The following is a 17384-nucleotide window of genomic DNA, read 5'->3' on the forward strand; positions in this document are numbered from 1 at the left end:
TCTCAAAAATGAAAGGTCATTAGCTCCACATGTAATCAATGAAAAGACATCAAAGTACATGTTAATCACTGCACGCACAGGATTTCCAAGATATTTGCAATTCTCTTTCATCTTTTACTCTCAAATGCAACTGATTCTGGAATTCAAGGTTACAAACTGAAAGTACTTAGCATCTAAAAAACAGTTCTGGTTTCTTAAAAATGATCAAATAGCAAATCTAGTGATTTCTTAAAATTCTTTCACAGAATGTAGATGTCAAACATAATTGCCTTTGAACTTAATGGATTGCTGAGCCATTTAAGGGGATAGTAAAGAGTCAACCACATTGAAGTAGGTCCAGAGTCAAATACAGATGGAAATAATTCCCTCCCCAAAAGGACATTAACAACAGGTGAGGTTTTACTACAGTTTGTTAATTTTATGGTCATAATTATTGACACTAGAGTTATTTCATTGAAAAAAATAAATTCCCAAGATGCTATGGTGGAATTTGAATTTATGGCCTCTGAATTGAGGTACTTTAATGGCCATGTTACCATTGTCCAGTTGGCTTTCCAATTAAGTCAAATTATACGTTTTCTGTTCAGAGCATCCCCAATAACCAGCTAGGTGACTTAGTGAGTGTTCACCTCAACAGAAACATTAGAGTATCATGAAGCTTAGTTGGTAAGAGACATAGGGACGATTTGTTTAGGCATTCTCATCGCTTTCTGTTCACAAGAAGAGTTTGGGAAATTTTACAACTTGAAGTGGAATGCAAAGAAAGTAGGTGCTGAAAGCAGGAAGAATTGATAACTACTTGATATTCATCCATGTAAGAACTTCAAAACATTGGATAGTTTATGAATCCACAATTAAACAGATGGGAAATAGATCAAAATGACTGTCTCCTACAAAATTGTGGCTTTAAATGGCATAAACATTACAGGCTAAGATTGTGCCTTTGCTAAATAATGAATAATGCTCCTAATGCAGTCTTGGGTTAGAAGATTCAGGGCAGTCAGAAAATGAAGGCACAGAGTGCAAATACACTGATGCCAGCCATTTGCCAGCCGATCTAGTTTGTTAATGTTTTACTTGTTTTAATCCTGCTTTTGATTTTTAAAGTGTGCATTACACAACAATCATAATTAAATAAACTGATCATAAAGCTTTCTCTCACAATGTACAAAACCATTTTACAATTTAACGATGTAGCCAAGACAGCTGAAGATAGAAAGCCTGTTTCATAGGAACATGAGAATACAGAATTTTAAATTTGAAGCATTAGGGAACTGTTTTTTTTAAACCATCCTGTTTATATAGATAGAGTTAGCCACTCTTCTGTGGGTATTACTACCAACAACAAAGTTTCTGGTCAGATCTCATAAGACACGCTCCTCTGACTTGCTTCACCTTTGTACGATAACTATTTTGTTAAGTAACTTGAAACATTTTTCTATATTGCAGGCATGATATAAAGTTGCTGCCATGATGTATGATGGCTTAAAAAACATAAATTACAAAGGCAAATGGCACAAGAATCAGTGATATGAAAAAAATCTATTCCATATACTCAAGTTCAATTTTCAAGCTTTCTCATTCCAGTATTTAGTACATTAGTTCCAGTACTCAACAACCCAAACCAGCTGATTCAGTTTAGGTTAGTAGTTTGAAATAAAAAAGTTCTTTTTGATATCAAAATAATTAAGTTTATAGTGCCAATAGTCTGTACACTTTAAAGCAATGTTATGAGTTGTCTTTTTCATTTACTATTTTGAGGGTCATCTCAATGATTGCCTTTCAAAATGACAAAATATAGTACAAATTCTGGAAAATTTTTCTTTGTTTTTCCACTTTACTTCACCTTCTCTACGACTTCAACATATCACTGGTGCTAGAGGCCAGAACTCAAAGATAAAGCACTGCACTGAAAAGGCATGGTAATCCAGTACTGTATGTGGGGTGGGGTGTGGAGAGCACCTCAGGCATTTTTGTGCAAGACTCCTACTCACCTTCCCCTCCGGCAGCATTTCTTCTCCTCCCATAAGGCAGTCCCTTGGGATCAAGGATGCCTTACCTTCACTCTGGTTTTGTTTGAAAGCCACTATGGGAACCATAGAATCTTCCACAGATGGAGCAGCTGGTGGCTGATGGGGCAGGGGGCTGGATGGTTTGTGAGGTGCTCCATTCCCTCCCCCATTATGCAGGAGTGCCATGTGCCACTGATGCATGCTTTGGGGTTCTCAATACCATCCCAAATTCTCCTACTCCACTTTGAGCTGTCATGAGCCAGTGGGGATGCTGAACTTCAAGGAGGTTTTGAGCACATCCTTGAACCTTTTCCCCTGTCCACCTCATGATCTCTTCCCATTATAGAACTTGGAACAGAGTGGCTGTTTTGGCAATCTGATGTCAGGCACGTTAATAATGCGGTCTGCCCAAAGTAGCTGCTTGAGTGTAACTAGGGCCTTGCTACTGGGGATTTTATAGTAATATCTCTCATGATGTGGAGAGAGACAATTCAGCCCATCAGATCTGATCTGACTCTCAGAGCAATCCTATTACTCTATTTATTTTCTGGTAAACTGTTCTCTTTCACATACCAATCAGCTCCCACCAATTCACCTCCCACCCACCTACTTGACAAGCAAGTTACAGCAACTAAATAGCTTACCAACCACCACATCTTTGAGATGTGGGAGGAAACCAGAGCACCTGGGGGAAAGACTGCACAGACACAGCTGAGCTCAGGATCAAACCCAGGTTCCTACAGCTGTGAGGCAATAGCACTAACCATGAAGCCAAGCTGCTGCCCTCCCCTGATGACTATTAATGAACCAAATGGGTTTTTATGACAACCTAGTAGTTTTTCATAGTCATCATTATGAAGACTAGTTGGTCTTTCTTTTTCCCTCCAAATTCAGATTAATAACTGTTTAAATTCCACAGCTGAATTGGTATAATTTAAACTCTGTATTGTTAATGAACATGTGAGAGAGAATGGGGAAAAAGTGGGGATGGGATTGCCCTGAACATACTCAATGGGCTGAATAGCCTCATTCCATGTTGTATTAAAAAATGAGAAACGTTCTGACTTTGAGTGTGTTTTTGCCTCCCTGATTTCCATCAAATGCCAATAATCAAGTTTCTCCCTTTCTCATAGCAACAAGACTGCCTTAGCCAAGATCATAAAAAAAAGAATCCTAACTATAACTTAGTACATTATGTGATCTTCATCATTCTTGACCTCTCTGCAGGATTTGAATGAAAGGACCCTCTCTCCATTCCAAGCATCCAAAATCCACCTCGGTGGATTGTCCTTACCTTGTTCCACTCATACCTATCCAATTATTAGCAGAAGTTTTACTTTCCAGTTCTGGAGACTTCCATTGCCCCATTAATTTTTTTTCATCTCTTACCTGCCCCTTGGCAATATCATCCAAGGATATAAGGTTAGCTTACTCTTTCTAATGCCTCTATGCAAGGTGGTTTCTTTTTAAATGAAAAATAATAAAGAATAAAAAATTATTTTTCCAATCTTTGATTTGTTGTCATTTTCTTAAACAGAGAAATAAGAAGATTGAAGCCATTGTTAAACATTACTCTTGCCACTAAGTCTATTCCCTCCCTGTTCACTATTAACTTGGCCCAGTCTTTCAAGGGAGCCATTAAACCAAACTTGCTCTCTCATATGGATATACAAGATCCCAAGGTACTATTGAAAGAAGAGCTGGAGACTTCACCATGTGTTGTCAACAATATCTACTCCTCAAAAAACATAATTTATTACAGATTGTTTGCTCAGTAATCTCGATGTGTTTTCTGGGACATTATAATGCACAATTTGATTACTATATTTCCTGCAGTGACTATGTTTAAAAAAATGTCAACAGCTACAAATTACTCTTAGATATCATGCAAAATATTATATGTCCTTTATTTTGCCCTTTTTATGTGGAAGTTCCAACTATTAGCTTTAGTATTGTCATGAGCAAAATATTGATGATTTAAATCCAGAGATTATTGAAATTAAAAAAGGAGACCTACTTTGACCAATGGCATTACAAGCACAAAAGAAAAAAATGCATAGTGTGAATTTATTATAATAGTTCCCAAAAAAAAAGAAATACCCATGTTATTACCACTTTAGAAAGGATTTACTGTTGATTAGGTGACCAGATCTGAGGCCAAACTTATTTGAAAATGGTCTCAACAGCTGGAAGAGTTCAGATGATCTTTTACGGGTTCATTGGCCAAAGTCGGAACTGACCTGATGGGATTCAGTGCCTTCTTTAAAGTTCACAGCATCTTCAAACTCCAGATCATATGGCTGTTCTTCCATGTCAGTCAAGTCAAGCAGCTGGGGTCGTACATCACAGGGATTAACCTAATAACCAGAGGCAAGAGCGATGTCATAACACAAAGACATTGTCTGAGACTCAGCAGCATCTGCCCTAACATATTATGTGTAATGTTTTTGACTTTCACTTGCAGCATGTTAAGCTGCATCTGAAGCTTCACAGGAACCTCTGATCAATGTCCCTCCCCCATGTAGCAAAGAGTTACAAGTGTTTAACAGCTGATTGTCCAAACCCACAGTGTCCATGAGTGGACACAGTAACACCTAATTAAGTTGCAAAAACAGCCTGCCACATATAGACCTAAACTTAAAGAAACTTTGTATGGATGTGTCACCAGATTGAGAAAAATAGCCTTGAATTGATTATACAAAGTAGGTTATGTCAATAGGAGAGCTCTAACACAAAAAGCAACAATCTGGTTAAGAAAGAAATCACTGACACTTCAATAAATGCTGGGAAATAGCACAATACCAGCAAGAATGAATGGTCTCTTTCAATAGCCATAGTACAAATACAAAATAAACTTCAAAACTTAAATTATAAATTATTTCATTAGCTCATTATTCATATTTTATTAAGAATATCAACATTGGCTCAGCTCTAAAAAAGCTAGTAGGTACACATGGCAGAGCTTCAGAATCTGGGAGAGAAATGCACAGCCAACAGTAAATTTAATGGTGTTAACCCACTCCATCCAAATGTAAGGCATTTCTTCCAATTGATATATACTGGTATTAAAACACCACAAAATTTTGAAGATGCAACAGTAATATGAATATCATTCATATTTGGGGTAAGATGCCATTATACCATTTAAATTTAACCTCTGCGGAATTTAAAAATTAGAGATGTAACAGTTTGTTTTAATCCAGATATTAACTGGTTTTGGCTCCAAGTGCAGGGGTAAAACATTATTTCTTAATTTAATTATGCACTGAGGATAGCAAAAACATAAATCTTGAAACCATTGAGGTTTATTAGTCAAATGACTTATATTGCAGCAACCTGCCTAATGATAAATTGTGGAAGCCACTTTAATAACACAGGCAGAATGTAGTTGTGTGTGTTTGTTTAATTCAGTGTGATGACAAGGAGTAAAAATATCCACAAATTTAAATGTACAATCTGTATTAGCCACTGTTGGCAGAGGAAAATAGTTTTTTTTCCATTAGAAGAACTTAATATTAATAGTTATTGTGGACTATATTTGATAACCCCTGAAAATGGGCACAAAGATCAAGATGCACAATTAACCCATTTCTATTGTATGTTATGCATGGAGCACACCAACTCCATGCTACCCACACGTTCCCACAGTTGCAGCATCCAGCCAGTGATAATCACACTGTTCATCATCTCACCACTTCAGCAAGCATCCCATATCTTTTGTGGTTTAGGACTGGTTAAATCTAGCCTACACCTCAAAACTGGTTTATATCCTTTAAAGGGAAGCAGCATTTCAGTTGTAACATGTGCTGACAGGGGTTCTACAATTAAAGCAGCCCTGTACAACAATGAAGAATGGTATCACATTGTACACATTATGTTTCAAGCTTTCCAGAGACTGCACAGAGATTGGAGGAGGTTCAAAATTCATACAAATTGACAAGAAAGGTTAACATGAGGAGAAGTATCCCCAAGGATCCAGAAATACCACTACCGAAGTTCAATGATCTCACACAAGTGGCTAAGGAATCACTGAATGCATCCCAAATCGTCACGCTCCAGTAAATGGACTACTAGCCTCAGATATTGCTCAATTCAGTGTGAGTGATGCTACAATGTATACATTACTGGACTAATGATCCATAGACATGGATTTAAATCCCACTAAGACAACTGGTGAATTTAAATTTAGTTAATTAAACACCTTGAATTAAAATGGGATCACTTTTCAGCTAACATCCCAGACTCCCACTATCATCAGCCCTAGTTATATCTTCTCCCACTGGCAGGGCAGACCCAGAGGAAGTAGAGGCTGAGCCACATACAATTGGAAGGGAATAGCCCTGAGAACATTCAGCATTAACCTAGATCCCATGAACTCTCATTTCATTAATTCAAATTCAGGTGAGGAAACTACTTGAGTTGGAGCCTGAATCTACCTACTAGATCTATGACAGTATTGTAATGAGCAATCGCTACATATTCCTCGTAGAGATGGTTTGCTTTGACATCAAGGAGAAATTCCACCATGTACTTAGTATAGTTTAACCTAGGCATCTGTGAGACACCATGAACCATTAGCATAGCAAAATTGTAATCATGGTCTGTTAAATCACCTGCTTTATTAATTACCATTAAGCAGCTGCCCAACCATACTCAAGAAGAAGATTGGAAGAGTATGCCCAGTACTTTATGAGGCAAACTTGAGAACAAGGCTGTAATCTGGTGAAGGTAATAATGAAGAACTACTACATTTAAATAATGGAAGCAATCAAACAATTACACAAACTGTGGATCTTGTCAAAGCTCTGCAGATCTACCATGTCTAGTTGTGTGGCGGTGGGTGATAGTTAACAGGTGAGGTGGTTCAATAAATATAACAACCCTCAACAATGGCAGGCCCCAGAAGATGAGAGTGAAGGAGAAGAATAAAGAATCTGAAACCACACTTCACAAAAATGTACCAACTGAATATTTATCACAGGCTCCTTCTGAGGTGCTCACCTTGACAGAAATCAGTCTTCAGCCAGTCTAATTCACTCCATTTATATAACATCTGATGATTGTACTGCATATAGGGCCATGAGAACATCCTAGCTATGGCGTCAAAGGCTTGTGGACCTAAACTAGCCTTACCTCTAGCATACGCCTACCAATGTTAAAATTTGCCCAGGTTTGGCCTTTTCCACAAAATGCAGGAGAAATCAAACACTGCTAAATACCACCTTATCAGTCTGCACTAAATAATCAGTAAAGTGATAGAGGGTGTGATTGACAGGGCTATTGAGTACTCAACAATAACTTCCTCATTGATGTTCAGATAGGGCAAGTGCACATGCAGACCAGATTCACCAATGGTTAAACTTTCAAATGATTCAAAGCATTTAAACTTAATCAGAAGGATTTTCTTAGAAAAGCAGATCAAGTTGTATTCAGAACAAATATGCATCTCCTTCTCCAACATAAGTAAACAGGTGTTGCAACAAAAACTAAATAAACCCGCAGTATACTTGAGGAGAGTGATAAAATCCTTTCTATAAGCAGATCCAGTCAACGTACTGTCCAATTGATATATGACCAAATGATCCCCACCTGATAATATTAGGAGCTTGTACTCTACCCTCATATGGAGGGGTCCACAAAACATTTACCCGTGCATCCCTGAACCAATAAAGCAATTCCACTGTGCCGCTTCCTGGAGCTGGTCAAATCAAAAGCTAGCTATTGGCAGTTCTCTCTGTCTGAGGACGGCTTTTTCTGCTATCCAGTATACACAATTGTTTCAAACAATAAGAAGAAACAAACTGTTCCAGAGTTTACAACTTGTTACTTGGTACAATATAATGCTAAACTGCAAACTGAATGTTCTAAAGGCATTGAGATAAGCTAAATACACATACAAAAACCAAATATTGACCTTGGTTTATACCTTCCTAGTATAAGTAGTAGCTTCTCAATTAATGAACATTTGATTTACAATTTTTCTCTAAAACGTTAATGACCTTTTGGGGTATATAGTTATGTTCTGTTGCAACAAATAGAATGTTATTCTCCCTACAAAGGAATACACTATACCAAAATACCTACTGTATAATGCATTTTGCTCGTCCTTTTCAATGTGCGGAAATTTGCTTAACAATACATTTTCCAGGAATGGATCTCCTTCATTAATCACTGAACATGACTTGGATTTCCCAATCCAAATGCATCTGCCTCTCATGGACCATGAACATTAATCTAGATAAATTAGCCTGCAGTCTAGTGATTCAGTTTAAGATGGAAATCTCCGTGCATTCATTTGTACCAACTGCAAATTACATATGGTTCTATTAATATTAGAATTTGGAGACCACTTATCCAAGTAGAAAAGTTATATTTCATAATAAGACAGCATACTTTGAGCAAGTTAACTGAATGTCTAACGTAATCTAAAATAAAAACAGGAAATGCTTGAAACACTCAGCAGGTTGGGCAGTGCCTATGAAAACAGAAACAGCATTCGTGTTTTACGTCAAAGCTCGTTCATCAGAACTCAGAAAGTGAGAAAATTGGTTAGTTTTAAGTTACAAGGAGGGTGGGAGAAGGTAGACAGGACAAAGAGAACATCTCTGAAAGGTGAGGCCAGATAGCACTGTAAACATCAGAATCCCCTGAACAACTCTTGCCTCCCCCCTCTCAGAAGTATTCCCTTTGTGCTATCCAACCTTCCCAAACCTCTCTATCACTTAAATCTAACTTATTTCCTCACTTTTCCAATTCTGAGGAAAGGTATTTGACCTAAAATGTTAACTTTGTTTCTCTTTCTATAGGTGCTGCATGGCCTGCTGAGCATTTCCAGGAATTATTGCTTTTATTTTATATTAGTCCAATTTCTAAATTGTTTTCTTAGAAGCCCAATTCAAAATTGTGTGTTTCCATGAAAAGTACATGTGTTTGTTTGGACAAATAATGATGGTTACATTGAAGGAAACATAACCATAGAACTATTTACTCTACCATCCCACTGAGTCAATGTTTTCTGACAGGGATGGAAAGGAGAAAACTAGCAAAGGCAACGGAGTATGATAGAGATATTGTTATATCTATTCAATTCTCATTCTTCATTAAAGCAATAAAAATAAATCAAGAACATGTTGTTTACTGAACATTTTATAAAACCCACTTCAGATTAAAAATCCATAACCAATTAATTGAAATAAAAAAGTTTAAATATTGAAATTAGCAAAAAGTAGTAAATACTGCCTTTGCCAGAAGGTCCACATTCGATGCCTGAATTAAAAAAAATTAAAACAGACACAGCTACTTTCCTCTTTGTAAAACGTATATAACTACATTCCTACAATTGAATATGGTTTGTACCACAAAAATAACTGATCAATTATGTACAGAAGTCCAGCTTGTAGTGTATCAACTAATATACTCTTGAGCAAAATAAATAACATTGTTTCATTCTGCTTGTCCGAGGCCAAACCTGTATGTTACTGAACTGTACTTTATGGTCTGTTATATTGTGCAATCATTCCGAAATTCACACCATCAGAAAATATCCAACAACCATAGCCTAGAAATCCCTGGGCACCCATTCAGTGCCTTAGATGTCATATCTGTACCACAAACATATGAGTCATTGGCTCCCTGTTGTAAACTTCTGTTCTGCATTCCCTTCATCAAAAGTGTGCCATTGTTCAGGGAAGTTTGGCATATGGGAGGCAGCTTTACATGAGCACAGATATTTGGAGGCCAGCAATAATGGATGGTCAAAGTGGAGCAATTCAGTGCCTAACAATGGGACAGCTACAGGGGATGCAAGGGAGGGGCATCAGAGACCCTTTCCCCAAATGCCAATGATCAGGCAGGACATAGCAAAGTGCAACAGTGATGGAGAGATGTGGGGTGAATACCAGAAGCCAAAAGTGATGGATGGTCAGGTTGATGTTTGAGGTAGAAGTAGATTGGTGCCTGGCCCAGCAGTAACACAAACTCAAGGATATGACTAATTGAGGGTGGGCACCAAGAGTAGCAGCAGAGTGATCAGGGAGAAGTTGGGATGGGGTGGGGTGGGAAAGGTCTAGGCAGTGCATGCTACCCCAAAAGATGAATGAAAATCAATTAACGTCCAACAAACATCCCAGTTCGAGTAGATCTAGTTGTCCTGGGAGTGATCAACAAGGATTGCTCCTGAAACAGAGAGTCCGAATTCACCCATTATACTCAAAACAAAATACATACACTGCATGGGGAATGGTATCATTCTGTGTACCAGAGGCAAACATCACTTCAGTGTACAAGGGTAATTCCTGCCTTGAAGTGTCCAGTCAAATATTTGGAGTAATACAAAACAAGATGCCTAGAAATTCATAACTTGATTTCAATAGAACCAAATTTCAAAAGCCGAGAAATTCATGTTGCTGCTTAGTGTGTTTGGTGCTTCAATTTAGGAATGGATCACTAGGCAATCAACTTTTAACATGTGAGAGTGATGTATTACTGTAAGATTTAATAACAAAATATGAACCTGTTTAGTGACAACTGAAACATTTCATTTCTTCCTCCAGAATTTGGACCATTTAAAGCAAAAAAAAAATCTGGAATGCTTTTGTCATTCTATTGTTTGTCTTTGGTGAACAGCGATATGGATACAATATCCAATTTATTCATTTTGGAGAACAAAAGCAATGTTTGGATTATTAAAATGTACAGAAGTACTTCAAAAAATTATTCTGACAAATAAAGAAATCTTAATAAAACTTTTTATACAGGATCCAGATAAAATCATGTGCCTTTCTCTGGTAAGAAGGCCAATGATAAGTTGAAAATTAACCGCTCATATGTTTGCTTATGCACCCTCTCAAACACCACATTAAAAGAAGTTAAAATGACACTTTATCAAGTGATAATCTTAAAGCAGATTGGCATGATAGCACTACTTGTATTGCCAGTGACTTAAGTATAAGTCTTCCAGATTCAATATGATTGACTGTTGGGTAACCTTAATAACAAATGAAAATAAAAACTGCAGACGCTGGAAATCTGAATCAAAAACAGAATGCTGAAAACACTCAGCTGGTCAGGAAGCATCTGTGGAAAGAGAAACAGAATTGATGCTTCAGATCAAAAACCCTTCATCGCACCCTTCACCTGATGAAGGGAGTTAATTCTGTTTCTCTTTCCCATATTTAACAATAAACTCATCTGCCTAGGAGTTAATCTTAGTGAATCCACTTTGTTTGGTTTTGATGCAAGAGACCTGCATCCAAAAGGAAAATGGAACAAGTGTTTTGTCAAATCCAATAAAGGAATAAATGAATTTACCAATTCATTTCTAAAGGTTAATATATTGATCAGGTACCGTCAAATAAAGTGTCTACCTAATAATGAAATTTTTGCATGTCTTTAAATATTTCTAACCAGGAACAAATGTAAAACACCTGAGGTCAACCATCTGACCTGAGCTGCCATTTTTCACTGCAGTTTTCCCATTCTAGGCAGGTTAATGCATGGCAACCTATACCAGTTGGTTTTAAAAATAAAGCACAAAAGACAAGTGATGTTATAATCATCACTTGCAGACTCTTGCTTCAGTGGGCAGAATTGATTATGTTACAGCTGAGTTAATCAAGAAACTGAGGAATAAGATCCTAAAACAAAATTATCATAAAATTATGAAAGTACTGTTGAATAAAAATATCTGCTTCAAATAATGTTTACTTGGAGCTGCAGGTTTTATTTTAATTGAAACTGGGAGAATGATATTTATGATCTGCAAACAAAATAGCTGGATATATTAGCTCAGAAATTGTGATTTGTGAGAATCTCGAAGGAATCATCAAAGTTATTTGCTTGCACTGTTGCTCTTGGTTAAGATATCACTGAAACAGATGCACAAGAGGTATGGCAAGATGACTGAGTTTCTTAAAATATATGAAACCGAGAAACATGATCCTCAAATCTCTGTCAAAAATTCCATGCAATAAAAATAGAATGTCAAATACCAGTAAACCAAGGTTTAGATTGTAATTGATAATGGGATGAAATCATTATTTCCCTTGCAAGCTAAAGAATAACATACAAAAAAAATAATTTATTCAGTCACCTTAAAACACAGGTCAGAAAAAATATACTCAATGTAGTTGCCACTCTGACCGACAAAGCACAGGACTAAAACAGGAGCTCCAGATGTTGGTATAATGTCCATCACCATCCAAGACTATTAATGCATAAAATCAAGATGTGTATCACTTCTTGACATCCATTAATATCCACTTCCAATTCATCATTCATTGTAAAACTTCCTGCTTCACCTACTCCTGATGAAAAAACAATATTAAGAAAAAGCAATAATCTATTATTAAGAAAGTGGTATCTAAGAAAATACTAAATCTATGCTGATTCTGCCCAAATGCATTAAGAATGGGAAATCAGATTCGACAATCTGTCAGGGTTTTCTGAGGCTGTAAGTCATAGAACAGATAAAGTTGGACCAGTGGATTTGTTCTATTTGGACTTTCAAAAGGCCTTTGATAAGGTGCACACAAGAGGTTACAGCTATATGGGAAATTAAAAAGTAAAGTAATTTGGACAAGAGCAGTCTACTGCAACATAGGTTACAAAGCCAGTTTTCATTACAAGTATGAAAAAGGAAATTATGATGACAAAGTAAACAATCCAAACTTCTTTTGACAGAAGGTGCAATCTGTTAGAAGTCTGCATTTAACACATGCACACAGATTTACACAATAAAAGGCTAAAATGGTGCACACAATTCTGTATATACTTCACAAAAGCTTTAACTTGAGTCTTTTTTTACACTGATGTAACAATTTTATGGCTGAAATAATATAAACCCTGCAAGGCTTTTTTTCTTCTGATCTACAGCATGGCATGAACTCATTCATTATGTTAATCTGGCTTCTGTGCTGACAGAAGGCAAAATTACAAAACTCTGGCAGATTTTGCAAGGAAATGCTATCAGTTTTGTATATAACTGTCAGCATTTTCCTGCAAGAGTGCCACCAACTTCGCAGCCCCCATGTATTCACATGTGAATGCTTAAGTCGAAATCATGTTAGCATTTGTTCCTCATCATTTTCCCGACTGTAATCTGACAGTAGTGTTTACTTGCAGCATTTGACCAACATTCATGCTGAGCAATTTGCCCAAGAAATGTGTGGCAAATAAAATATGGCACAGTGTCACAATTGATTTGAATGGAGAGGAACAGCTTCGAGATACCATGGCAGGTTTAAGATAATTTATATGTTTTCAATTGTTTCAATTTATTTAAATATTTCAAGTGTTTTTAATTGTATTTAAATATTCTAGGTTTTTAACTTTGCTGTTAATAATGCAAAAAATAATTGCTAGAATATGTCTTTAACAATTTTGGAATGCTTTTGAATGATCCTGAATGTCAAGAAGTTTTTTCAGCATTCTTGAGAGCAGATTTGTTCTGGCCTCCGTAAATGGAGGAATTACACCTGGAAGACTTTGGCACTGCACAGGGCCTCAGCATTGATGATGGTGCTAGCTTTGTGGAGATTTGTTAGCAGGGACATTTTCATAGGTCAGTGTTTAGCACGGGTGCAAGTTGGTGATTGCAAAATTCCAGCTACCATTTTAACATGTGATAACAATGGACATGATCTTCACCATGTGACAATTCCAAAAGAATTGCAGGGAGCAGCAGCAACCACTATTCGTGGAGTTTTCTGCCCTCATTAAAGTGTTTGACTCCATCAACTGGGAGGGCTGTAGAACATTCTCTTCAAATTCAGCTCAAACTCCAGCAGAGTAGGAACTAATCTTCACAATTATTGGGAAACCATTCAGCCCATGGCAACTACACTCCAGAACCAAGTAACCCAAACCTCAATAGTCAAGCTGCATCATGCAGTAAGTGGCACAGCTTGTAGAGTTGCTGCCTCACAGCGCTAGAAACCCAGGTTCAATCCTGAGCTTGGCACTAGGTGTGTGGAGTTTGCACAGTCTCCCTGTAACTATGTAGATTTCTTTTGGGTGCTCAGTTTTCTCCAACATTCCAAAGACATGCAGGTTGACAGTTAATTAGCCACTGCAAAATAGCCCCTAATACATAGGTGAGTGGTAAAACCCGGCAGGAGTTGATGAGAATATGGGAAGAATAAAAATGTAGGATTAGTATGAATGGGTGGTTGATGGTCAACATGAACTCAGTAGGACAAAAGTCCTGCTTCCATGCTTTACCTCTGAATAAATCTAATGCTTGCATTTACACGTACTTGGAGACCAACCTCCAGCTTGTTCACTGAAGCATGAGAAAATGGGTCTTATTCAAGACAGGAGGTCCTCCTCCAACTCGTCGAACTGCATATTACCCACTGACAATAAAGGTTCACAGTGAGACCTTGGAAAACCTAGATCTCTATTCATACTTGGGGAGTCACCTTTCAGGGATGACAGATATTGATGTTGAAAATCATTATTGCCTTCAATGAAACAGCACAGTCTGTGATTGATTGAGGAAAAGAATGTTTGAGGATCAAGTCTTAAGACCTGCCACAAAACTTATGGCCTACCAGGCTACTGTGATGCCTCAACCAACCTGCCTCCATTGCCCACCCCAATATGCTTCTAACACCTAGACAATCTACAGCGGACACAAATGCTGTCTCTGCAGAACCCTCTAAATTCACTGGAAGGATAAGCAAACTAATGTTGGAATCCCTTCTGAGGCCAACATCCCCAGGCCTTAGTAACATTCAGTCAGCTTCATTGGGTAAGCCTCTTCATTTTAATGCCTGACACAAGGCTCCCAAAGCAGATACTCAATTCTGAGCTGTTATGGGAAGAAATTGTCAGCCAGAGAGAGGAAAAGATTCAAGGATACACTCAAAGCTTCCTTGAAAAAATGTAACATTCCCACCGGCTTTTGGAGATCCTTGGCCCATAACCAAGTAGAGAAAGAGAATTCAGGATAGTATTGAGAAATTCAAGTTCATGTATCAGGAACACACAGAAGCCCTGTGTAAACAGCAGGAGGAGGGCATTAGCTCACACCTGCCCTATCAAGTATGTAGGGTTCTGTACTGACCACCTCAGTACCCACAAATACTGATTGGAAGTCAGTCATTCTCAATCTTAAGGCACTGCATAAGGACAAGAATTTTAAGAACATGGGAGCATATGAAGTAGCAGAAATAGCAGAATATTAAGCAATATAATCCCTTACATCTGATCTGCCTTTCTGTGTGATAATGGCAGATCCTTTGCCTCAAGTTTACTTTTCCTATCCAATCTCCATATTCTTTAATTTACAGCATCCAAATATCCATCAGACTCAGCCATATCCATACGTAACAACTGGGCATCAGCAACTCTGAGGTTGGGCATTCCAAAGATTTACAATCCTCTGCCTTATGAAATTTCTCATTTCAGGTTCTAAAAGACTAACCCTTTAACTTGAGATGACGGTTTCCAATTCTTCATCTTCTGGCCTGAGGAAAGAGCCCTGGGTATCAACCCTATCAATCTCTCTCAGAATCTTATATAATCATTGAGATCACCACTCATGTTGTGAGTGTAGGCCAGTCTTACAAAACCTCTCCTCACAGGACATACACTATTCCAGGAGTTAGCCTAGTGAATCCACATTAGATTGATTCCAAGATAAGAATATTCTTCCTTCAATACACAATACCCAAAAGAGGTTTCACCAAAGCCCTTACCTCTGCACAGCAACATCATCGTAATAAAGGTGAACATTGTTATAAAGTGTAATATAACCCATTCCCTCCTAATTGCTTGTGATATGCATGTCCCATGAATCAGCAAATTGTTTACAAACACTTCTTTTTGTCTAGATTTTCTACCAACGCATATAACTTAATATTTTCCCACTTGGCCCACTCACTTAACCTGCCTACAACTTCCTCTTCACAACTCACTTTCTCATCTAGTTTTCTGTATCAGCAAACTTGGATAAATTGCACTGTCTATATCATTTCCTCTGTCATGCAATTAAATTCTGGTGCAAGTATGTTTTTATTTGCACCTGTGCACACACATACTTATGCATATGACAATAAACTCAACTCTGACTTTAATGCAAAACCTCAAAATAAAATGATAAAGCACTGGATGGAGTAAAATGCCACAATCAGATTGAATTGAATTGGTTCCATACACGATAATGGATCCCACCCTCCAGTTTCCAGCTCACCTCCAAAACAACAGAGCCACTGCAGTAATGTTCCACGTTTATTATGCAGGTGTTCTTATCATCTGTAAATTACCCCTCCTAATAACTAGGAAAGTTTTGTTTACAACAGAACTGAAAATTACATCCACACCATGCCCCCAAAATACTTGTATGGAAAACATCAGCATTGAGAAAGTCTATTTATTCATATTTTCTCTTTGCTTTTCTTCTCCTACGTACTCCTTTGATGATAGAATCATGGAATTGTAGAGACATACAGCAAAGAAACAGGCCCTTCAGCCCACCAAGTCTCACCAATCATCAACCAGCCATTTACACTAATCCTACGTCAATCCCATTTTTATTTTATTCTCACCATATTTTCATAAACTTCTCCACTTCCACACCCCATATTCTACCATCTACCCACATGCTAGGGGCAATTTACAGTGGCTAATTAACCTAGTAAACTTGCATATCTTTGGGACTTGGAAAGAAACCCGATATCCTGGAGGAAACCCCACACAGACAGGGCCCAAGGTCAGGATTGAACCCAGGTCTTTGGCGCTCTGAGGCCGCCCACAGCTGGATAAAGATCTACCAGATCCCACAAGTGACATGGTCAAACTTGGATAAATAGCAGGCATTATTAGGCTTTTGATTTAGGAGAGGAGCAAGATATATGTATCAAAGTCAAAAGTCTAAATCCACCAGTCTATTGCTACTGAAAACAATTCATTCAGCACATGCTTGGAATAAATCAAGAAGTTTCCTTATCTCTTGAACTTAGAAATAAAGTTATAATGGAGCCCTATGGATTTCAGTTCCCCCAGATGGAAATGTGTTCTAAGAGTAAAATTCTTTATAAATATATTGAAGACTAACTCATCCCAATTTAAATGTGTTAAGAATCATGGGCCAAAACAATCAGCAACATTTTCACAAGACGCAGATTCAGATAAGAACTAGTTAGGTTAATGGGAATAATGAACACAAGCAAATGGGACTAGCTTGATAAACATCTTGGTCAGCATGGACAAATTTGGCCAAAGAACCTACTTCCATGCTGTATAACTCTATGATTCAAAATTTTTCCCAGGTAACATATGGTTTGTTTTTACAGACATCCATAAGTTGATATTGTCCTTAAGTTAGAAAATATACAAAAATCACTCGATATGGTAACCATACCACCACAG

At 37.6% G+C, this 17384-nt stretch overlaps 1 protein-coding gene across 3 annotated transcripts in view; it reads right to left on the reverse strand.

Annotated features, from left to right (window-relative positions):
- Positions 1 to 17384, reverse strand: part of dlg2 (discs, large homolog 2 (Drosophila)) — a 567102-nt gene that overhangs the window by 374707 nt on the left and 175011 nt on the right. For all 3 annotated transcript variants that reach the window (XM_052026014.1, XM_052026016.1, XM_052026015.1), the window contains exon 7: positions 4253 to 4369. In XM_052026014.1, coding sequence (XP_051881974.1) covers positions 4253 to 4369 — 117 coding nt within the window. The remainder of the gene's footprint in view (positions 1 to 4252; positions 4370 to 17384) is intronic.

The sequence above is a fragment of the Pristis pectinata genome, chromosome 11 (assembly GCF_009764475.1).
Source record: "Pristis pectinata isolate sPriPec2 chromosome 11, sPriPec2.1.pri, whole genome shotgun sequence".
Taxonomy (NCBI): Eukaryota; Metazoa; Chordata; class Chondrichthyes; order Rhinopristiformes; family Pristidae; genus Pristis; species Pristis pectinata.